The 25,028-nt window shown below is 40.0% G+C and overlaps 1 protein-coding gene and 1 long non-coding RNA gene across 2 annotated transcripts in view; both read left to right on the top strand.

The window, feature by feature from the left end:
* The first annotated feature begins 4,759 nt into the window (after positions 1–4,759).
* On the top strand, positions 4,760–7,837 carry LOC122189419. The gene is made up of 3 exons (XR_006181819.1): positions 4,760–4,815; positions 7,230–7,360; positions 7,549–7,837. It is a non-coding gene; the product is annotated as an uncharacterized LOC122189419 (long non-coding RNA).
* A 7,904-nt stretch (positions 7,838–15,741) lies between these two features.
* The window catches only part of SCIN (scinderin), a 45,022-nt gene continuing 35,735 nt past the window's right edge, over positions 15,742–25,028 (top strand). Inside the window, exons 1-3 of the mRNA XM_042888585.1 lie at positions 15,742–15,940; positions 18,969–19,123; positions 20,142–20,303. Of these exons, the coding sequence (XP_042744519.1) occupies positions 15,742–15,940; positions 18,969–19,123; positions 20,142–20,303 (516 nt within the window). The remainder of the gene's footprint in view (positions 15,941–18,968; positions 19,124–20,141; positions 20,304–25,028) is intronic.

Genomic DNA, 25,028 nt, shown 5'->3' with positions numbered 1-25,028 from the left:
TGAACAACAAAAAGGAAAGTAAAGACTCTGAAAGGAGATTTGTGAAACATTGTGAATGTAAGTGGGACCCTAGGCTTCTATTAGCAAAGAATCCCTGGCCACCTAAATCTGCTTCATTTACTGTTAGATTAAAATACTTTCTGCTTTTCTCCTTCTCAAAATATTTTATTATTTTTTTTATTATTGTTATTATTACTTTTTTTTTTTTTTTAATTCCTGAATTACATTGATTTCACAATGTTTTGGGTCAGTAGGTGATCTTTATGGGACAGTTGAGAAGTTCTAATGAAAGTGGCACCGTACTGGAGAAGTAGGGACACAAGCTTTCAGTTTTCCTCAGTGTTTCAGGAATATAACTTTGATTCTAGCTCTTATTAACTGTAATGGAGTTTAATGTATCTCTGCTTTTCTGCTCTCAAAGATGCAGTTGGCGATGTGGTGCTAACGCTGTGTTTTTGGATCCTGTGCAGAAAAAGCTGTGCCAGCTGCAGCAGAAAGAGGCATGCAAAGATTAAGCATTCATTGTGCTAGAGAAAGGGCAGTGGATCCTGTGTTATCCAGAGGCCAAATATAATTGTTGATCTCCAGTGGTATTAGATGAGGAATGACTGCTGGGTGCTGTCAGAATCTGTAATGGAGGGAGGGGCTGAATGGACACTGACACCCGGTTAAATGAATAGACATAAGCCTTTTTTTCAGCCAGAGATAGAAGTGCTAGTCCATAGCATGGAAAGGTTACCAACAAATGAGAGCCTTGCAGCATCCAGGATGACTCTAACTTACACAGGCTTACAATATCTATGCAGGGCAGTGCAGTATTGTCTAAGAGTCTGTGCTGCAGTGTTAATAGGAACAAGACGAAGTAATAAAAATATGCTGGTTAGAACACTGACCTTCAGTGGAATCAATTATGTTATTTGGAAAACTACACTTGTCTGAGAACAGCTTTCTGCTCTGATAAACAAAACGCTCTGTAATTACCTCTTGTTAAATGTCTTGAATGGCTCTATTTTATGTCCTAGTTTTGAGCAATGACATTCCCAAAGGGTGAGAAGTGAGGTGAAGAAAGCAGTTCTGAATACTGTGGTGATGAAAACAAAAGAAGTATTGTCAAACAGTTTTGTTTTCCAGAACTGGTTCTTATTAGTTTAATACCAACTTGCATTTGGCCAGAATATCACTCAAAGTACTTAACATAAACTATTCATTTTGCTTACAGGCTTACTTTTAATACAGGTATTTGCTATCAAACTGAGAAAGATGAGTAATTTGTATATTATAAAAAAATATATATTTTTTAAATAAAATGTATCTATTTATTTTAGTCTGTTTTATGTTCAGTTGAATTCATTTTGGATCATTTTGCTTGAAATGCTTCTACATTGCTTTGTGTGTGTGTGTGTGTGAGAGAGAGAGAGAAGGTATTTTGAAGCAATCAGGATTTTTTTTCCCAATCACTCTAGCACCTAAGCCACAATAAATGAATGGTATGTGAGATAAGAAGCAAAATTTTATGCTTGGTCAAGATACTGATTGGATCGTTAAGGCTGGAGTGCGTAGTACGGCTGCCTCACTCTCTGGAAGTGGCCACAGGTGGTTGTGTGGAGTAGCCACTGCTCAAAGCAGGGCTGTAAAGAGTGGCATTCTAGGCAGATGAAAGCAGAACTGTTTTTTAATACATTAGGAGATGAGTTTTCAAACTTCCATCCCTTCAGGCTGCTGATACCTTACAGCAGACTCTAACATCTCTCATGCCTGGCTGCCAGAGTCCCAGAAGGAACGGAAAAATGTTTGTGAAATGCATTTCTGCTTCTACCTGGTCTAGAACAACCACCTCAAAGGGGGGGCGCTGATCTCTGTGGTGAAACCAGTTTGCTCTAGTGCTTGTATTATTTTCTTGCATGGTACTTGGCACTTTCCCAGTGTGACCTTAGAGGGTGATGACTGTATTTAAATGACAGTCTTTCCTTTCATAGGAATCCCAGACTGAATATCAGATGTTGAAGAGAAAGCAATGCAGTAGAGACTCCACAAACATCTCCATGCTAATGTACCAACCTTCTAGTTCTCTGAAATCTGTACATCTGTAAAGTCTGCAGAAGATACTATCAGCCCTGAGCTCCGTGTTATCCTGTCAGGCTAGTTATGAGCTCTCTAAGAGTGCTGACCCACCATAACAAAGCAGGTCTATGTCCTTCAAGCACCACAAAAATTGACACAGAGAGCTCCCTTCATGAATGACTTTCAAATAGGTTAGTGAAATATTTGAGGGTGGGGGTTTTTTGGGTTTGTTTTTGCAAATACCAGCATGGAACAGAAACACATTAAATACAATCTAGGTTTATTAGAGAGTATTTGATTTCTTTCCTTAAGCTCTAATACTTGAAATATCATGGAGGGCAGTGTTACTAACTCTTAAAATTGCTTTTTATATCTGTCTATATACATTGGTAAAAATTACTTACTGATTCTTCTAATTGATTAATTCTTTTCTGTCTCCAGTCACTCAGTCATCTGGAGGTAAAACAAAATGACACAGCCCGTCATACTCTTGAGAACTGGAGAGCCTGAGTACCACCATGAGCTTGCTTTGGAAACTGCCTGCTGTCTCTACCTGTAAGCTGGTGATTGACAGACTGTGTCAAAAATAACCCTCTTGTGCTTCCTCATCTTTCAATAGAAAGATTTGTTTCGATCTTGGCTCTGATTGAGTGCTGAGTCTGGATTGAGTGCTGAAGCTCAACACAGTCAGGTAATTTCAATTCCTTTCTGAAAGAGTGTGTAGGGATGCTGAACTTTTAAGTCACAGTTTGCATTGCTGAGGGGTCTGGAGACATACCCAGATCCAGATTTGGATTCAAATCTCTAGGTTTAGACAAATGATTTAGTAAGTGAGCTGCAGAGAAAATACACTTCTGACAGTGATTTAGTATAAGAAAATTGTAGATTGGATTGTTTTGTCTTTCTCCAAAAGACAGTGATTTATACACCATTGTAAAAATCTTGGGATAGTAGAGACAAATCCTTAAGCAATGATCTCATTGCTGTCTGTGTTGTGGAGTTCAGCATTTTTCCAGAATTTGCCAGATGCTTAGTCTCCTTAGTGGAGACGAATTTTTTTTAGGATGTTAATATTAAAAACGATATGTTCTTTGTTAAACACATCTTCCTTCTTGTCAGGGAGGAACTGTATTTTATTTTCAAATACTGATTTAGTTTCAGATTTGAAGTTCCCCAGACTTGGGTTTTGAAAGAATAAAGTCCCTGGGAAATTTCCCTGCCTTTGAAGTTCCCTATTTTCTGAATGCCAGACAAACCTGTTCTAGCAGATGGTGCTTTCTCTGCGCTATCATGCATGGTGCATGAAAGATTTAGTATAAATTCAATTTCTAGAAAATTTCAGAGGGTAGGACCTGGATCTCTTGTTGGTAGACGTGATACAATAGCATTGCATCAATGCTAATTATAGGTAATGATAGCGGGTATTAGCTGAGCTTCCTGATAGTAACAGGGGAGACAGCATAATGAAGTAGTGCACGTAGCATTCCTTCAAAGGAATACTGTTAACATTGTATGTTTATGAATGGGAAAAGGAATGCACAGAGCAGTTCAACAAATTTCCTGGGAAGTGCAAGGGAGAAGTCAGTTTCAGTCAAACTCTTGCAAGTAAACTTTGTTTCTTAGATGCAGAGGCGTTTCCAGGCTCCTGAGGAAAAGGGAACTTAGCTTGCCCTTAAGCTCTGTACATTTTAAAAAATGTAGATAGATAACAACAGTCTATCTTTGTTCTTAAAGATAGAGTCAGCCCTTCTTCTTACTGGCAGTGGGGAGTGAGGCAGATGCAAGTTACAGATGGGTATTTCCTGGCTTGTGCAACTGCTGTCTTTCATTAGGGAAGCCAGGAAAATTCACAGGGCTGTTCATAAGTGTGGAGGGTGCAGGTTGTTGGAGCCTCTGGGATACAAAAGCTATTAAGGAAACTAAGGTACTTGCAATAAATCTGTGCCTGGCTAATGCTGTTTACTGCCAAATGCACTATAATAGATATTCCAAGGATCAAAACTGAGAGCTGTGGACCTAAGGTTCCTTGAAAATGCTGTCTCAGTTTGTTCAAGTACTTTGATATAATTATTAAACATATTTTATCCATTTAATATATGTAATATATATAAACAAGAAGAAGGCAAAAACTCCTGTTAAAAACACTGTAAATTTTCCATTTTCTCAAAAACTGCATGGGTTTAACACTCAGTATTCACTCCCAGCACTTCAACTGTGGAAGGAATAATGCCTCCAGTCAGCTGTGCGTGATTTCAGGCAGCTCCACTGCACTTCCAGGCTTACCAGAACAATGTGCTGGCTTGGTATGGAGCTGGTAATGCTGATGTGTAGCATTAAGATTTAAGAATTAGTTTTGCCTCTTGCTGGGTCTCTGAGGCCACTGCCCACTGCAATGGTTTGTAGAAGCAGAGGGAAGAGGCACTCTCCATACTGCCCCCACTTAGTATCTCTCTATCCTTCTGCTGCACACTTGAGTGACTTCAGAGCATAAAGACAGCCTGAGATATTTACTGTTCAGGCTGATCTCCATCTCCTCTGACATTCTTCACAAAGTTCTTAAAGCTCAAAGAAAGAGCGTGGTTTTTGTATCTAAGGCTGGCTTAGAAGTTGTTCTCAGCAGTTGAAGCAAAATCTCTTAATTCTTTTTACTTTCTTCTTCTCATTAGGGAGTGTAAATGCACTGTAAGCATTGCAGCTTTGTTGGTCATTTAGGCACACAGTCGACTGCAGCATGGACACCTCTTAGCGCAGCATGTGAGTAATGACAAGTATCTGTTTACCAAAACTCTAGCATAAAATCTATAAATGGGCAGGAAGATTTCCAATGTCTCTGTTCAGGACGCTGTTCTCTCCCCATTAATATACTTCAAATTCAGTGTTACCTTTAAGGCTACTCTGGGGCTGCGTTTAACCTTGTGTCCCTTGGTTTCTGGAATTGAGATCCTACTCATGTGAATTATTACCACAGTTATTAAAACCAGTGTTTGAATTATACGCAGGGCTCCTAATTCTAAACAAAGATCTTTAAACTTTTCTTTAACTTTTTTTTTTTTTCCATGAAGTATACCCAAATTCAACTATGTGACTGTTCCATTTATCTTCCCTTCATCATAAAGGCATACTTTCAAAAAACTGAGCACATACACGCAGAACATAGATAGTAAATGAACTGTAGACAGGTATTAGTGGTCGCATTTTAAGAATCAACAGCCTTGTCAAAACTGAGCCTTTGAAATACCAAAGTTTATGCCTTTCCTGTTGAAGAAAATAACTTCAAAAAATAAATAAATAATAAAGACATGAAACAAACAACTTGAACAACAATGAAATGACAATCTTAGTTTAAGTAATTATTATTAATTTATTAAGAACTTTTTGAGATCTGATTTACAAAATCTGGTAAACATAGTGGATTTTTTGCAGTAAGAAGTCTTGTACTGACCAAAATTGAAATCAGCATTACTGGAAAAAAACATAAATAATAATTTTCTGCCAGGTGCTTCTATGCTCCATAAAACTTTTCTTTGAGCATTATACCTTATCATGCTGTGCTGATAACAGTGGAATGATTTTATTACCTAAGTAACGCAATTACAGTTACCTAGCACTATACAGACATGTACTATTTATTTTATATAAGGAAGGAAATTATAATATCCTGTAAATACGGAACTTCTTTTAAAAAAGATACTAACTCTGCATTAAAAACCACACAGGAAAGATGTGGAATAGTAACTGAATGGGAGAGACCTAAATGAAAAGTGTTCTGGGATGACTTGTTATTTGCATAAGACCAATGTCTTCTATTTTGCCACCTATAACAAATAGCTCAGGAAGTGCTGAGAGTGTTCTGATTGAATTTTGCACATATTATTGTGAAGTGCAGTAGGTAAAGTGGGTGGCTGGAGAGATGGGAGTTGAAATCCTTGGGAAGAAGGCCTTGGAAGAAGCAGTGGGATGCCTTCAGCCGGAAAGGCTGCTGCTGCTGCAGGATGCCTGTAAATTGTTCTTTTAATAAAAAGACTCTTCAGTTTTACTACCATGTGATTTCCTGAAGTTACAAACCAGCAGGCATGGCGTGATATACACAAGGCCTATTCTGCCACTGTTTAAAACAAAAATATTTATAAACATTGCATTCTACTTTCCCATCACAGAGGATTTTTCTTGGTTGGAAAATAAAGCAAGGAAGTGTCTGTCATGTAGGCTGCACTGAAATTAAACTTATCTGTACCATTTTTCTTAGCTGTCTATTTTTACCTATTATATTTTACTTTGGAAAAAAAAAAAAAGAAAAAAAAAAAAAAAAAAAGCTACAGCTTATTTTCATTTGCTTCCTATGTAGTTGTGAAAGATAGTATGTAAGTAGTGCTAACATTCCTTGAATGTTCATTTCAAGAGGTGAATGAGAGAAGACATGGCAGACACTGGAAAGTCAGAAGAATGGCCATAAATAGATGCATTCCTGTAGGTGTTCTCCTGAGAAGATAATTGTTTCTTTCGAAAGTTAATTGCCTTTCAAAATGAAGAACAAACAGTGTTACTAGTGGAAAAAACTGTAGCCAGAGAAAGCCGAAGAATACCTAAGGGATTTTTGTTTTACCAATTAAAAAAAAAAAATAAAAATCTGGCCTTCTAGAAAAGGCATTGAAGGAAAGGAAATATCGTGGGCTAGTGTATTTTAAAATACTCTATCAATGTGCTCATTCCTGTCTGATCACATCTCTAAAAGCTGGCTGGTACACCCTATGTGAAACACACGGCCAGACATACAAGAGCTATGTAGTCACATAATGTTGGCTACATTGTACTGAGTGAACAAAACATTTGTCTTGAATCCAGATAAAGCTGGACAAAACCTAAAGTGAATTGCAGATCTAGAATTTCAAGCACGTAACAACATGTATAGTGCTGTGTTGATGTGTTATTAAAGGACAGAAGATTATCAAATGTGTTTATTGACAGTATTGATCTTCTTTATCTATTTATTTATTCTTTTATTTTTTGGCACCACACTGATTATCATAGGTCCCCTAAGAGTGAACATCCCTCAGTCTCCTGTGGGGATCTTTTGTGGAAAGTGGAAATTTCAGAAAATTCATACCTACAAAACGAAATAAAAGGAATAGTTGGGGTAGAAATAACATTTCTTTTTGATTTCCATGCAGATTGAGTCAAGAAAGCTGTGGAACAGAGCTTGGAGATGCTGGACAGGAGAGCACAGAGACCTCAGGGCATTGCACCAGGATGGTGGGATGGATTTCCACTAGCAGGATAAACAGAAGACCCAGGGGAAGAGGTACCTCAACTACTGGTTTGGAGGAGAAAATAAAGTGCTTTGTAGCTGTTAAAATTCTGGGTTGTTCTGGAGGGAGAAATTTATATATTATTAGCAATGAGGAAAAAAAAACAACAAAAAAAAAACAACATGGGGTAGGTAAATATTGGATTAATTAGTTGTTTTTTGTTTGTTTGTTTGTTTTCCAGGTCAGAGTTTCTATTTTGGGAACTATGCTTAATGGTAGCTAGTATTGAGGACAGATAAATAATCTGTGCACTTCACTACCTCACATCAATCCTATTATTCTACTTCATGCTTTATTTATCTGGTATCTGCTCATTGATAGGAAACAGGTGTGTTAGAATAAGAGTCAGGAGAACATGGCCTACCAAGATAATGAATCTGATCCCAGAAGACATACCTTTGCTAGAAAAGTAGGCTCCTTAAAACCAGATGTTAAGAAAAATTGATTTTTACCTTGGAGTCTAGGGCTGAGGGGGTTGCCTGATTTGTTGTTCAGGCTGTAGTTGATATGAAATGTGCTCTTCAGACCTTCTTATCAAAAAAACCTTCCTGATGCATGGAAAAAACTGTGTTGCTTCATGACCTTTCTTGTTGCTTAGATTTAAGAAATTGGCTTTGAAATAAATGTTACGTTTACAGTATGACTCTTGATGTTGAAGCACCACCAAGCTTTCTATGCATGAAAATAGAGGTTGAGTCCTTTTCCAGTAAGTGCGTCTCAGACTATTGAAACAGGAATCAGTCACAAGCTTTGATTTAAAATAGATTCTTCTGTAGACTTCTTGAGCAACACCAAGAGCTCATCTTGAACATGCACTACTGAAGGGTGACTATTTTAGAAGCTGTCTCCAGCATAATCCAGATCTTAGCAGCTTTTCAGAGAATCAGTATACTTTCAGTACTTCAAAGAAAAAGGAAAGACTGAGTTTTATAAATTAGGTGACTGAGGTAGAAACTGAAATTGATGGGTGTTTTTGGTCTCCTTCAGACTGCTTTGCTTTTGCATGTACTAAACTCAATGGGCAGCTCCCCAGTAAATTTCAGTGATTGTATAAGCTGCTCTATTTAGGACAGGTGATGAAGGGTTATTTCCTGTCCTCTTTAAAAATGAAGAAATGCTGAGAGTATTCATTTAAAGAGATTATTATGGGACTCTTGTTAGTGATGGTAGTGCTTGCTTAGTGCTTATATAATTAAACTTGGATAATTCATTATAGCTGACAATGGCAACAAAATTCTTAAGTCTGAAGTGGATAATATGAAACCATTTTAGCCTTTAGCTTACTCTATCCAGACCTTCAGATAAGCCCTCCAACAGTTTTAAGGCTGTCTTGTTGGAGAGTAGATCTATGAGCTTAATAGATGTTGAATAATTAATTGATAGGTCTAGAAGATAATTGTGCTTTCTTGAAATTATTGTTGATTTCCTAAAGATTTTCTTCCTCAGTTTTACTTAGATGCATTTAGCTTTAATTATTGCCGTGATGTTAAATGGAACTGTGGCAGTTTGCTTGTCCATCTTTTCCAAGAATTTAAAAATAAATCTGCAGCATAAGAATAGGGAGCTTCACTTAAAACATTTTGAGATTCAGAAGGTTATTCTGGAATTATATACGAGACAAAACTGACATTATTGTCAAATAGGAAGTGGATTAATTTTACTCTTTGACACTACAGGATGTCAGTCTACTCAGCAAAATTCTGTAACTAACTCAGACATAGTCCTTTTAGGCTGAAATCTGAACTTTTACACAAGAAACAAAGAAATCAGGGGATTTATATCCCTTCTGCTTTTCATTCCCTGGAATGCAAAGTGATGCCACGCCTGTGTTTTGTAGTGTAAAAAAAGTCCACAATCTGACACAGATCAGACGTGATCTTTCACTGGCATCTGCCACGTGACACTACAACCTTTTGTGCACTGTGTAAATGACATGAATGGAAATCATTTTTCATGGGGAATCTTTTTTCACAAAGCATTGGTCAGTCAAATGCCAGTAATACTTTTGAAACTGATAAAAGACAGTGAAAGAGTTTTCAAAGCAACGCTCAAAGTTATCAACTGGTTTAAAGTCATTTATGTACCTGATATAAAGCTTAGTCTTAAACCTTCGGGGAAATATAATTATAGCCCTAATATATATGAAGCTTTCTTAATAGAGAGTGGCCTTTCCTTTTTCCATTTCCAATCAAAAAGCACTGATTCTTTGCAAACTTGAATCTTCATCTTCTCAAAGAGCTGGAGTTTTTCCCCTTCAAACTTGGGACCACTATATCTAAATATATTGAAACAACTAAAGGGAAATAGGATTGTATTGGTGAAACATACTGAGACGTGTCTGTAGTTTTACTACTTGGTAGAGCAAGTAAGAAGGAAATGTGGGCAGACTGATCTGTCTAGACAGCCAAAGAAAGTAAAATGATGAATCTAAAAGCGTTTTTCTAAATCTTGTCTACTCTTATGACCATGCAATGAAATGCCAGTTCACACAAACATAAAGGAGACCTTCTGTTTCTTGGAAGATAGGAGACAGGAGGGCTTCAATTGCTTGTCGCTCACTTCCTGAGATAAAATACCTTGTGACTTAGGGATAAGTATATAATCAGAATTTCTTGATCAAACTGTTATGCTGCTTATTTAATATTTCAGGGGAATAATGGAGATAGAACTGTAAAATACCTAGTAATGAACATTTCACTTCTCTGCAGCCCAGTATCAAAACTTTTTTCCCAAATTCTTTGAGTGAAGCCAACATCCATTTTTTTTTTTCCCTGGCATGCCATTTATGACATCACCACTGATGAAAAGTAAATTTGAAGAATTAGAGCTCTTCTCTCAATGTACAGCAGCAGACCTTATCTGCACAGCTGAGTGTAGTGTGTGCCACTGAAGGATCTCATCCTGCCTGTGCAGGAAGCTCAGACGCTGCTGTAGTGAGTGAGAGAGTGCTCACTTGAGCAGAGCGTGGTGCAGATGAAAACCAACCAGTTGCCAAGTGGAACACACAATGTAGCTGTGATCCTGGACTTTCTCTGCTTTAGATACATGCCTTAAAGCTCTGGATATGCAGCAACTGAATTCCACTCCTAAGGGAAAGGGGGATTTGTTATTTTTATGTGAGGAGACTGGCTGGGATTCTGCATGCCTCTGATCTGGTAGCCTCATGACTAGAGCTTTGCCAGTTAGGAGGAAAGCCAGCTTTCAATCTTGCTTTAGAATATCGTGGCTTTGTTAAAGCTTCTCCTATTGAAATGGGGCTTCTGAGGGACTGATGAGAGAATGGAAAGAATTAGCAACAGGAAACATAATTCTACAGTTTGGTTTTGATAACTTGGTTTTTAAAGCTGCATGGTCCAGTTCTCCTTCCAGTTACAGTTTCGTACATACTCCACTTACACAATTTCAGTGATTTTTTTTAAAGTACATTGGAAATAAAAACATAGATCATATCTGTGAACCGGAATGTTTGCATTTCAGATGAAAACTGAAATAACTTGATTGAGTTGTAACTTAGGATCAGGACAGATGAAAACAGGGGCTGACCTCAGTGTTGGCTTGGACAATAATGCACTTTTGACACACACATTTTGTGTACACCAAACTTTGTAACATGAAACCAAATGACAAAATAAACCCATGTAATCCTATTGTTTAGGAGAGGTCACAGAGTTCAGGAGAGTATTTAGCATATGTGGTGAAGAGGATACCAGCTTTGCAGAAGAAAATAATCATGACATTTTAAAATATTCTCTCCTTGGAACTGGATATAAGAAAAGTGTTTTTACAGCAAGAATAGTGAAACACAGGAACAGGTTGCCCAGAGAAGTGATGGATGCCCTATTTCTGAACAGGTTCAAGGTCAGGCTGGACCTTGAGCAACCTGATCTATCTATAGATATCCCCGTTCATTGCAGAGGAGTTGGACTAGATGACTTTTAAATGTCCCTTCCTATTCAAATGATTCTATGATTCTGTGAATTCCTCTTTGCTTCTTCCACTGTTACTTCCTCTAACTGTGATTCAGTGCAGGGCATCTGACCTGTAGAAGGACATAAACTTAAGCTGTCCATACTGAAAGATAATCCTGCTGGGAAATATACTTGAGCTCAGTTTCTGGGAGCCCTTTTGCCTCCCAGTGTGCATCATCTGGAAGTAATGCCTTGCTTTTTTGAAACCCTGATAGCCATAAAAATGAGAACTTGGTACATAGCTTTACATATTTTCACTTGTACGCACCCATGCCCACATCCTGCATGTATGACAACAGTAACTCAAGGCACAAGTAATGAATAAATTACAAAGTTTTTCATAAGACCTCAGATTCTCTGGAGTCATACCAAAGCTGTAAGCTCAAAACAGTTTTGAATCTCTGATACTTTAATTGTTCGAGGAGGAGGAAAACCTCCTGATACTCCTTTGTGATGTATTAGGATGTTGCACTCTGGACGTTTAAAAAAGAGGCATTTACAGATGGCCATACCTCAAATGGTGCAATCAACGAGGTAGAAATATGTGCTACTTTCTCCATGACTGCTCCTGGTCAATTAACAGTTAATTGCTACATCCATCTTCCCTCTGAGGAAGACTGTATAGGAAGCAAAAGTATTTCAAAGAATCATAAAATCATTAAGCTTAGAAAAAACTGCTAGGATTATCTAGTCCAATTGTCAACCCATCACCACGTTCTCTAAACTATGTCCCTCAGTGCCACATAAACCCTTTTCTTGCACATCTCTAGGGACAGTGACTCCACCACTTCCCTAGGCAGCCTCTTCCAATGCCTCACCACTCTTTCTGAGGGCAATTTTTCTAATATCCAACCTGAAACACCCCTGAGTATTTCCCCTTATTACTCCAATGCTAGAACAGCCCTGTGCCTTTGCCATCCTTTTGGCTAAGACATAGTTCATCAGCAAAATACATTCTTTAGGAAACTAGAACAGAAATCTTCATGATGTCTAAAGAATTCTGAAATTCCTTTACAATGCAATTTCTAATGAGTGTAGTAATCATAATTTGACCTGTGACTTCCACGTCAGAAAAATAATGCTGTTTTTTAGACAAAACATATTAAAAGTAATTTTAAAATATTACTTTTGAAAGAATGAATTCTAGGATAAATCTCAATTCTTTTTCCCCAAAATATCATTTTTGACTAATTGCATGTTGGAAAGCTTTTGAATATTTCAAATGTTGAGAAAATTGGTGCAATATTAACAATGTCTCTGCTTAGTTTTGCTACAAAAATAGATAGAAATGTATCAAGACGAAAGACAGCAGAGCTTTCATAAAATTACAGACTTACATAACAGAAGTGAGTTTGAAGAAAAGCAATATTGAGCTGTATCCGGGCACAGAGAGTGGTGGTGAATGGAGTTAAATCCAGCTGGCGACCGGTCGTGAGTGGTGTTCCGCAGGGGTCGGTGCTGGGGCCTGTCCTCTTCAATATCTTTATTGATGACCTCGATGAGGGCATCGAGTGCACCCTCAGTAAATTCGCAGATGACACCAAATTGGCTGGAAGTGTGGATCTGCCTGGGGGTAGCGAGGCCCTACAGAGGGATCTGGACAGGCTGGAGAGCTGGGCTGGAGCCAATGGGATGAGTTTCAACAAGGCCAAATGCCGGGTCCTGCACTTCGGCCACAACAACCCCAGGCGACGCTACAGGCTTGGGGCGGTGTGGCTGGAGGACTGCGTAGAGGAAATGGACCTGGGGGTATTGATTGATGCTCGGCTGAACATGAGCCGACAGTGTGCCCAGGTGGCCAAGAAGGCCAATGGCATCCTGGCTTGCATCAGAAACAGTGTTGCAAGCAGGAGCAGAGAGGTGATTGTTCCCCTATATTCAGCACTCGTGAGGCCGCACCTCGAGTACTGTGTCCAGTTTTGGGCCCCTCACTGCAAGAAAGATATTGAGGCCCTGGAACGTGTTCAAAGAAGGGCAACAAAGCTGGTGAGGGGTCTGGAACACAGGCCATATGAGGAGAGGCTGAAGGAGCTGGGAATGTTCAGCCTGGAGAAGAGGAGGCTCAGGGGAGACCTTATTGCTCTCTATAACTTCCTGAAGGGAGGTTGTAGTGAGCTGGGGGTCGGCCTCTTCTCTCGTGTCATCAGTGATAGGACCAGGGGGAATGGTTTCAAGCTACGGCAGAGGAGATTCAGGCTGGACATGAGGAAGTATTACTTTTCAGAAAGGGTGGTCAGGCACTGGAATGGACTGCCCAGGGAGGTGGTGGAATCACCGACCCTGGGGGTGTTCAAGGAAAGGCTGGATGTTGTGTTGAGGGACATGGTTTAGTAGGAGCTATTGGGAATAGGTGAACGGTTGGACTGGGTGATCTTTTAGGTCTTTTCCAACCTTAGTGATTCTATGATTCTATGATTCTATGTATAAACAAACATCTTTGCACTTACAATACAAACAACCCGAGATTATTTTGTTAGCGGTCATTACAGAGCACATAATCCTGGTAAGGCAAACAGGCACGAGAAAACTCTGCCATCAATGCTGAAACCCTTTGTGTGTGAGTAGTGACACAGACTTCGCTCCAAGACAAAGTAATTAAAATATTCTTGGGTCTTTAACCTTTGTCCATTGGTGCATGACACTGAGCATTGCCAGGGCTAAACAAATAGCATTGATGTGCATCTAATGGCAGCAACAGGGTTACAGCTGAGAAAATGATAGAGACAAGGAGATGTAAATGAGAGTTGGCTGCAATCAGTGCACAACATACCTTACTTTGCAAAAGACAAGCAGGATAGGCTGGAGACATGAGGCTGCATAGTGCTAGGCTGCTCTGAGCTCACATTTGGGCGAACTCAGCACATTTCCAAAGTACAAATTGCCAGATTCAGAAGAAATAATAAATGCATTGAATTAATAGTAGTGCTTGTGAGAGTATAAGTCAAAAGAACTGAGATAAGGGGAAGGGTGAGTCTGAGAAATCAGTCATGAATGTTTTGAAAGATCTGATAATGTGTTGAAACCAAACCTGTTAGATTCTTTATTTTCTGTCTGTTCTTCCTATTTTTATCTTCTCTTCTTCACAAAGCACGTGATCTGGAGAAAAGTATTTCATTTTGGACATGCAGTGCTTTATCAAACAGGCTCAGCACCACCAGATCCAAAGCCCTAGCAGAATGAAGGTTAAATACTTGGCAGCGAGCTGTGCTGTGCTCAGCTGGATCTTGAACAAAGCAGAGTACCTGAGGTTTCTTTTCATGACAGTGGGGATAAAGTACAGCTGTCTGGCAAGCTGATGGAAAGATGCTCACCAAAATGGGAGATGGTGGTAGGCACAATGTATAACAGCATCTTCCCTCAATAGCTAAACCGTACACCAGACAGCATGAAAAGGAGGCAGGGGAAATGGTTAAAAAGGATTTCTTAATATTTTTCTTAATGCTGCTTTTAAGTTGGTGCCGGTGTCCAGCTGCCTCACTGCATTTAGCAGTGCCTGATCTTGATTACTGTGTTAGCTCCAACCTGCCTACAGGTAAATACCTGCCCTGTTCTAATAACTTGCCAAAACAAGAACTCCTGAGCTTGAGAATTCAGCTAGCCGGATAAAATGCTGCACCTAAACACAGCCTGCACTGGAATATATATTCTGGTATACTGGCATGAGTTGGATTTGATAATGCTTGTCGGTCCCTTCCAACTTGGGATATTCTGTGATTCCATGACAGTGTGAACTTTATCTGTATCTCATCCAAATTGAGCTATCCCCTATCTATATCAGATGAAAGCAGCAATTGCTATAATTTTCATGCTATAATGATCTGCCAGCATGGTAGCAATTTATAAGACAGACAGACAAGTAGGAAATAGGCTTAACCTTTTTGGACTGTTGTTGTACTATGTGGAGAAACACCAGAAAGGGAGACACAACCTCTGGGATTCACCTGGAATCTTCAAACAGATACGAGTATTTTATCTTACAACAAAGTTCTTGGCAATACTGGACACACAAAATAAAACTGAATTCTACATTTAGAATGGAGAAAAATTATCCCTTTGTAGCAACGGAGACTTTGTCTGGTTCTGCAGATGGTGGTCTGGCCCTGAAACAGTCTCTCCAGTGCAGTGCTCGTGGTCTCAAGCTGCCGGATTTCAAGGAGCGTGTGGACAAGGCTTTCAGACGTACGGTTTGGATTTAAGCGCTCCTGTGCAGAGCCAGGAGTTGGACTCGATAGTCCTTGCGGGTCCTTTCAACTCTACCTCCGGAGCACAGCCACATGAACCGGAACGGTGCCGGTTGCCTACGGAGGAGGGAGGGCCGGGCCACAGCGTTGCGCTCCGCCCGGGGGCGGCCCCGGCGCTTTAAATGCGGCGGGGACGAGCAGTGCTCACCCAGCTCCGGCAGAGCTATGGCTCCTGAGCGGCCCCCGCCGGCCTTCGAAGGCGCCGGGAAGGAAAGCGGGCTGCAGGTATGGCGCGTGGAGCGGCTGGAGCTGGTGCCGGTACCTGCCAGCCGTCATGGGGACTTCTTCGTCGGAGACGCCTACGTGGTGCTGCACACCGTGCGCCGCGGAGCCGCCTTCGCCTACCGCCTGCACTACTGGCTCGGTAGGCAGCGGGGGAACGGAACGGGGCAGGGTAGGGATACCGCCTCCCTGCACGGAGCGTGCCCGGGCTGCTTCTGGAGCATCGGGGCTGAAGCAGGAATATGGGGTATAGGTGATGCTGTGCTGCCCAGGGGCACTGGGGGTGAGAACGCTGGGTGTGATGGGGAGGTGTGTGTTTGAGTGCTTTGTGGTATGGGTTTGGAAAAGTGGTGAAGGATCAAATTCAAGTCTTAGCTGTGTCTCACCAAGAATCAAGAGTGAAATCCTGCCTCCACCAGCATGAAGAAGTTTTCTATCTTTGTTTCCGCCAAAACTTCAACTTAGCCTTCTCCTTATGGTATTGCTGCATAGTTTGGTGTCTCCATGCTGCCTTTTCCAGCCAGGCTGATCTTGCTTTCTAATGCTGGAGATTGGAAGTGAAGTCACCGAGCTTTCTGTAAAACCAGCTCTCTTTAACATTGCTGATTGCCTTGTAGAACCCCTCCCGAAGCAGCCAAGAAAAAGCTAACTGTGAAACAGATACCTGTCATGTGGGTAGACTAAAAGAGGACGTGTTTTAGGTCTCTTCCTCATCTGCTGAAGGTTAATTTGACTTCCTTGTTAGTCATCATCTGACCACGGCCTGAGGTCAGTTTCTTTTACCGTTATTGTAAGGTTCATGTGTGGGCCATCTGTGGATGCATGTAGAGGTCATAAAATTATTAAGATTGGAAAAGACCTCTAAGATCATCTAGTCCAACAGTCAGCCCATCACCACCATGCCCACTGCACCATGTCCCTAAGTACTATGTCTACCCTTTCCTTGAACAACTCCAGGAACAGCGACTCCACCACTTCCCTGGACAGCCCGTTCCAATACCTGACCATTCCTTCTGGGAAGAAATTCTTGCTAATATTCGACTTGAACCTTCCCTGGTGCAACTTGAGGCCATTCCCTCTTGTCCTCTTGCTAGTTGCATGAGAGAAGAGGCTCATCCTCACCTGGCTACAACTTCCTTTTAGGTAGTTTTAGGGAGCAACAAGCAGTGTTGCAGAGATGAGTCAATGTATATTAGTATTGCCATATCTGAGTCCCTGTGGGTCTCATTGTGCTTTATCTGCTGGGATTGTTTCTGCATAAATGTTTGAGGCTTGTTCAGCTTTGCATTTGTTATTGGTTATCCAGTTGGTGCACTGGATAGATCAGGCTCTGACAAGAGTATGATCAGAGATGGCAGTGTGAATGAGTTTCTGGCAGACGAGTCTATGTCAACAGTGCTGTTAGTCAGAAGCAAGGTTTTGCTTGTTGTGCCATTGCTAACAAAGTTAGAAGTACTTTAACTTGGGAGTTCAGGTTTATTAGACCTGTGCCAGGGCAAGCTGCAAGGACTGCCACTGGATATGAAGCCGAAACGGTGACTGATACTTGCAGTAATTATGAGTTGGCTGAAGACCTTTGGTTGTACACACTGCATATATAATTCTGATAGGTGTTGTAAATAGCTTTGGGCAATCTAGACACACATCCCTATACAGCTGGCAGCTTGGCAGTAGTGTGGCAAACTGCTGGGAAATTCCTTCCTTCTCATGGGACACTCCAGTAGTGGGTGGAGATACCAAACGCTGCTGCAAGCTGTTAGCTCTGATCTGCCCTGCAGAGCTTTGTATTAGGTGCACAAGTAAGGGTAGTCACATCTGGGGCAGGAGTCTGGGTTACTTTAGTAGTTTTGAATGATTCTTACCACTTCTTCCTTATGATTCTCACAAGACTTCTTCCTTATGAGCAAATGCTTTGTAACTTGTGGGTAAAGATGTCAGAGGGTCTTTCTGATGTCTTCTCATAAGCAATCTGTGAACAGTACAAGCAGTCAGTAACAGGCTGAGATGGAGAGAATTCCTGTACATTTCTGTATCTTACTTGTCTCACCGTGGTAACTGTTACTAAAAATGTTGTTGTTAAAGAACTCAGTAAATGCATAGCTGTCCACACTCATTTACAATTACATACAACAGTAGAATAGATATGTCCATAATAAAAGACAATCATAAACTTGTCAGCCAATGGGAGATCTCTTGGTTAAACCAGTGCTGTCATGAATATGGATGTAGGCTGAGACACTTCTGCATTTCTTGTTTTATATTTTCAGAGAAAACTTGCACTTTATCTCATAATAATAGCAATAAATTAAACTGGTAGGACTACAATTGCTCAACTTCACAAATTCACTTGGACCTGGACCAAATTTTATGCTTTGCTTGAAAATTGAACCTGAATGCTGCAGCTGTAACATGCACTCAGGCTGGGAACCAAAAAATGTTCTCGGCCTTCCAGGTGTCTCAATTCCTGTACTGAATGGGGGAAATGTTTTCTCTTGAATTCATATGGTTATAGAGCCTTCTTTTTAGGACCATGGAGGACAGAGGCATATATCCTAGAGAAATGTGAATTTTGGAGTCTGGAATTAAACAGTAGTCAGTTAGAAAATAGACATGCAAAGAGAACAGAAGTTACAGAACCTCTTCATCAAATATCTGGCTGTTGCCTGAGATCAGAGTCTTAAAGAATCACAGATCCCTCTTTCATTTACTTTCTAATGTTTAAACTTCCTACTCAGCTCAAGTGCACAATCTGTTTCAATAAGAGGATTTTGTATGTGAGTGACCAGTGTTGCAGTAAAAGGGTTTATTTTAGGAAAGAAAATATCAGGTATATAATTTGACTTGACTAACATCTCTTCACAGCTTTTTGCTTAGGAAGACCTGGTGTTTGCGATTAAAGTCCAAAAATTATTACTTCACTCACTTATATTCACTTAAAATACACTCTTTTTTATAGAGAGAGAGTGCAAATAATTTTGGCTTTTTTTCTGTCCTTTTAAAGATAGATCTTCAAGCAGCAAATAAATTGTGAGTGACCTTGTGTTTGGTGGTCAAGGTAATGTGCAGTGCTTTCTTTCAACAACCTACTGGAGGCAGAGTGTCACAATTTCTACAGCAGGGTTCTAAATTATATTGTTTTTTTATAGACATAATACTTTATCTTATTCCAGGGAAAGAATGTACCCAGGATGAAAGTACAGCTGCAGCTATTTTCACTGTTCAACTGGATGACTACTTAGGAGGAAAGCCTGTACAGAGCAGAGAAATTCAAGGATATGAATCTAATGAGTTTGTGAGCTATTTCAAAGGAGGAATTAAATACAAGGTAAAGAGCCACCTGTCACATTGTCACATTTTTTTTTAGAATGTTTTAATGTTATTTCATCTAAATAATATGAAATATTTCTTATTGAAACATTAAAAACTGTTTCTTTAATGCTTAGTAGTTTTAGATCTACCTACTCTGAGATGTTGAGTTCCTGTATTTGCATAGAGTGTCAGCTGCTTTATCAGTGCTCCTTCTGTTAAGTGCAGACCACTCCCAGGCATGCTTTCCATAATCCCCAATCAACTGATCATGAAGTTGCATACTGTTGTGTCTAAGGGAGCTCATGGGACACTGTTTAAGAGGCAGCAAATCTTACAGAAACCACTTCTGTTCTGTAATCTGAATCATTTTCTTCAAATGAAGAACCTACTGTGCATAAGTAGCAAAAAACATGAACAGTAGAGCAGACCCAGACCTCATTTCTGTCTAAAATGTTGGCCTTTAACTTAGTTTATGGATTTTTAAATCAGCAATTTGGTCTTGCTTCCCCCTAGTTTGGTGCTCTTGGCTAGCTTATCTCCTGAAGGAATATTTGCAGCTTAGAAAATTGTAGATCTGCTGTTCAATTACCCTCTCCCTTTATGCATATCCAGACTCTCAAAGCACCGGGACTGCTGAGATTTAAAGAAGTTGAGAAAACTATGCAGGACTGTACATTCCTTTGTTTTCCTTCAATTATGTGATAGACTACTAACTTTTTCCTTGACAAGGTGGTTAGGATTACCACATCTTCTAGTTATATAGGAGAAGGTGGTGAATCCTGTTCTTTCCTTTTCTGCACACTTATGAAACACCTTTGAAGCAGGGTGACATCTGCTCCCTCAGATTAAGACCTGACAGTTCAGCAACAGAAGTGTTCCCCACGTCTGTCTGGTCAGTGGTCACCACTGTTAAAATGTTTGCAGTTCTGGCTTACTGCATGAACTCTTTCCTGCTTGCTTCTCAGCTGCAGCAAAAAGGTAAGTTCAAAGAAATGAAGTTGAAGTAAAGCTTGGTGCTTTGTGTTTTTATTCAGGCAGGTGGTGTTGCCTCTGGATTTAATCACGTTGTTACTAATGATCAGAGAGCCCAGAGGCTTCTCCATATCAAGGGCCGGAGAGTTGTGAGAGCCACAGAAGTCCCCTTGACTTGGGCCAGCTTCAACAAAGGAGATTGTTTCATTATTGACCTTGGAAATGTAAGTCTTTTCCAAAGCAACTTGCACTGAAAAGTAGATGTGCGTTTCAGGGGAGAAAAGATGCTGCTGTAGGATGTAATTTTTGTTGTCGCAACACTTTCAAAGCTCAAAACTGCTTTGAATGCTTTCTGAAGTATACACTGTGCTCAAGAAATAGTTATTTCCCACTTGAGGCATTGAGGGTATTTTTATTCATGTTTTAAGCATAAGCTGTTCATAGTGAGTCCTTACAGTGCTAAGGCAAATTGGACTTTTCCCTTAAGAGTACTTCCTCTTTTTTTTTTTTTTTTTTTTTTTTTTTTTTTTAATTTTGATTTTGACAATTTAAGAAATAGCTGCAAGATATGTTATCAAAACAAGCTAGTAATAAAATGTGTTATAAAAGTAGTTTTTCAAGAGATTGCTTCTCAGAATCTCTACTCAGGTATAAGCACTCCTGTAGGACTTTCTGCTAAAGGCAGTTAGAGAAGCTGAGTGCAGGAATGTATAGACAGGTAAGGGAAGATAATTCTGCTTGCTTCAGATGACCTAAGGGATTGTACTGTCACTTTAAAACTCATGTTAACTTTCTGATACCACAGGTAGTTCACACTTTTTAGATACTAATTATCAGTTTGAAGCTATTCTCATGTCTGATATACTGACATATACAAAATGCTACCTTGTAGATATTTTTTTTTTCATGTGCTTGTGCAACTGCAATTGGTCTTAGCTTTAACGCTTCACAAGGAAGTGGTCAGTGGCTTCAGCAAGGTTTGAGAAGTTACTTAATGCACTGAGAAAAAAATCTCTTCTTAACTCATGTTGCAAGTTCTACTTTTTGCTATGAAAGCTCCCCACTGTTGTGATGAACAAAGATATTGTTATCACTTAGCCATATTGATTATCTGTTACATTCTAATCATACTGCTTGCTGTGTTATCTGAATGCTGCTAAGCACTTCCTCCTGTGATGGTGTGGTCTGAGCATCTAAAACAGCCAAGTGATCAATATCCAAAATATTGTCTCTGAATGTCACTTTATATTAAGGAGGCAAAGAAGAGCTAAATTACCTATTCCCTTTCAGGGCTAACCCGTGGGAGATGGGCAATTTAGAACTAACCATCAGTAGGAAATGCCTGCTTTTGCAATCAGGCTCTCAGGCTTGAGTTTTGTAGTTTGGAGTTACCCTTCCACAAACACCTAATGAAGATTGGCATGCTCCAGACTGACTTCTCTTGGCCCTTACTGTGCTGGAGATGCCTCGTTCACCTAAAGCAATTGCTAAAGACACACTGCAGACGTGACAGTGATGCTGAAATGTACTGTGGTTATATGGATGTACTGTGGGTGTTAGATATATAGCTTGGTGAGATGTATGGAGAGGAGAGTGCTGTCACTGGGCAATTTAAATGTAACACTTCAGATTCTTGTTTTTTTAACACGAACGTGCATTGTGAGCCTTTTCTGGTTTCTTAGTATAACATCACTTTGGCTTCTGATTTCCTGACTGATAAGACATGTTAAGCAGCTATGTAATCCTATGCCATTTTAGGAAGAAAGATTAGATGTGCGAACATTTAGATCTTTACTGGGCTATGGAGAGCCAGATGAATCACATGGCCAATAACAGTGCTTAGCCTTGCTGAGCCAGTGGTGGTGTAAGGATTGGTTTTCTTGGATGGACAAAAAAAGTATTTTGACACCTACTTGCAGCAATTTAATTATCAATTACTTTGTAAACCAGACCTTTCTTGAGAAGTGAAGAGGCAACATCTGATGTACTATAAAATGAAGAAGCAAGTCTACCTGAAGTGCCTGTTGAGAAATAGATGTGATACAAAACTTGCCCAAGATTTCCGCTGTAACAGCGCATTTTTCTAAGAACTATATTTCAGGCTGAAGTAATTGTATTTCAGGTTGAAATTTTCCACTACTAAAAGTCCTTTGCAAATGGGTGATTCTTTTAAAGGAGCTCTTAATTAAATGTAGGAGTCCTTTTTTTAAAAAAAAAAAAAAAAAAAATTGGCTCAGATTACTTAATAGAAATAAAATGAATCATTGATAAGGTCGTTCTTGAGTCTTGGGACTTATTTCAGGGCACTACTGGATCACTGTCTGACATTAATGGGTAGTAACTGCATAATGAGCTTATTGTCAGTGCTCTTACAAGCCTGTCAAATAAAAGGAGCTTCCAAGATGTACTTCTTCCAATCTCACAGCTAACTAGAAGGATGATCTCTGTGGTACTGCAAAACTACTCATGCAATACATTTTTTGTTGCACTATGTCAAGCTACTTGTTTAATATAACTCACCTCAGTTTTCCAGCTGAGCTCAACTAGTATGCTATTTTTGAACCTGTCATTTGAACAGGTAAGGGAAAGTTAAGTTAATAACAATCACAAATAAAACTGTTACTGACCACTAAGTCTTCCTTCTGATGATAATTCTTTGAGTTGAAAGTATTTGTGTGCATTTCCGGATAGCTAGATATGAGATCACAGTTCAGTTTGTGATGGTTAATATGAGAAGCTGTGTTGCTTACTAGATTGTGCTTGTAGCACTTAAAATATCCTGCCCAGGTCTTACCTTGCCTGCTTTGAACTTCCAAGGCTGGAGAAGGAAAAACTTCAGATGTCAGAGAAACTCTGTCTTTGACAGGAGGAAAGTCAGTAGCCAGTGGGTATAAACCTATTCAAACAGTCTTCTGGAAGCTTTCTTACATGAGCTATGTGACCACCAAACAGATTCCTCTGTGCAGTGAGTGATCCAGGAGCATGCCTGGGGTGTCAGACTCTGACTTTCTTCTACAAGGAATGCCCATGCCACCTCCCTGCTGAACCTGGGAAGTTATCCTGTTCCAGCAGCAGCTCAGGCAGGAAAAGTACAAGGCAGCTGCAAGAAGGCTTTGTACCAGCCTGGAGTAAAATGCCCCTTACCCTGTTGGCTTATGCTTCTTAGTGCATCCTGTCCAGGCACAGTTGTTCCATAGGCCTCTCAGAAGCCATGGTCTTCTGCCACATTACCCATCCAGTTTCTGGCCAGAGAGTGCTCTGCAGTTCACTATGCCCTGCTTGAGAAGCAGAAGGACAGTTGGTGATTCCTAATGGTCTTAACTGGTTATGTTCTGTGCTGTCCCTCTTTACACCTGGCACAGCTTGCCCACCTCTCAGCTGCTTTCATTAGGCACATTTTTTTATCCCTTCATCACCAAGGCAAGTGATTCTTTAAGCAGCATGACAGTGTGAAGACACTTCTAAAGTGGACAGGAAACTCCTCAGTATTGTGATGTTTACCATGTGTACACTGGTGCATAGTGGTGATGTACAAAGTATGAATGTTGAGGGGCACTGATGGTTTGGGAAGAGCTGAAACATCTGGTCAGTGAGGGAGAGAGCAGTTAGCAAAATGCAGCAGAAGCAATGTGAGTAGCAATACAATAAAACACGGAAGTGGTTGGGTTGGTGGTGGTGGAGGGTTTTTTGTTTTCCAGTTTATCACTTCAATTTTAGAAGCTCAACTAGAAAAAAGCTTTTTAAAGTTATGTCACTAATGACCAGCAAAAACACTCCCTAAGTTCAAACAGAGCTTTTGGAGTGTAACACTTGCTTCTCACTGGCAGCAGTACAGTGAGCTAAGTGTCTGCAGGGAGAGGGCTGCATGCCACTTGGCTTCTTGGAAAAAAAAATGCAGAGATGGTTGTTAAAAAATGTGCTGGTGAGGTGGTGAATATCAAGCAGTACTGAGGCTGAGCCTGATCTACGTTGGAAAGTTTCAGCAGCACAATGAGAGTTCTGCTAACAAAATGTTACCCATCTTCCCAAAGGAAGAATGCAGAAGGCTAGATGATAGCTATACCAAAAGTCAAGTAAATGCTGCAAGTAAACTGTACTGTTGTCCATCTTTCCTATTTCCTACTATGGTAGTGCTTATGTATTGACTTGTAACAGCCAAGAGGTTACTAATTTGAAATGTGTGTGACTGCACTTTGTTATACCTTACAGCAGTCAATGCACACTGCTTTTCAAGGGCTCTGTGAATCAGAAATGAAAATTATGTTAAAAATTATGATGTCAAATACATCACAATACAGTGAGTAAAGCTGTCATGTATCTGTTTGGATAGTCATCTCACATGACTTCCTGACATAATTGGTATGTCAAGTGTAAGTCTTATCTTCCATAAAGGTGCTCAAAGGAACGCGTCTAGCAGGATCACTTCTATATTGCAATTGCTTTTCATAAAAACTGAACTTTGTATATATATATTAAAACAAATTTACAAGAACAAATTTTTTTTTTTTTATTGTTATAAAGCAGAACACATGCTTATAGTGTTATGACAGCAGGGTATGATTCAGCATCACATTGCAACTTTAACAGTTTGAGTTTTGCTTCTGTAATCTCCTTCCTTCTAGCCTATATTGTCTCTTCTAGGTGACTTTTCTCTCCCCTTAAAGAAAGCAGTTCAAAATCAGCATATGTATTGCTTTATAACAAAGTCACTGTTTGGGAGTAAACAGGACTGGAAGAGCAGATTCTTGCATGTGGGAGTTCTATAGGTTTCTCTCTAGTTGCTTTTCCTGGCACTGTCACATTCAACTAGTCATGTCCTTTTTTTCCGTGTTTTTCATTCATAGTTTCTCCTACAACTAACCTCTTTCCCATTTTCACCCAGCTGAGAAAACAATGCTTGTGTCGTAGCAGGAGGCTGTTAAACAAGTAGCAGAGGTTGAAGAAGTAAA

Source organism: Lagopus leucura, unplaced genomic scaffold, assembly GCF_019238085.1.
Source record: "Lagopus leucura isolate 7727_CA_CO unplaced genomic scaffold, USGS_WTPT01 Super-Scaffold_100157, whole genome shotgun sequence".
NCBI lineage: Eukaryota > Metazoa > Chordata > Aves > Galliformes > Phasianidae > Lagopus > Lagopus leucura.
The sequence above is the reverse complement of the archived record's forward strand: the minus strand, read 5'-3'. Positions and strand labels throughout refer to the sequence as shown.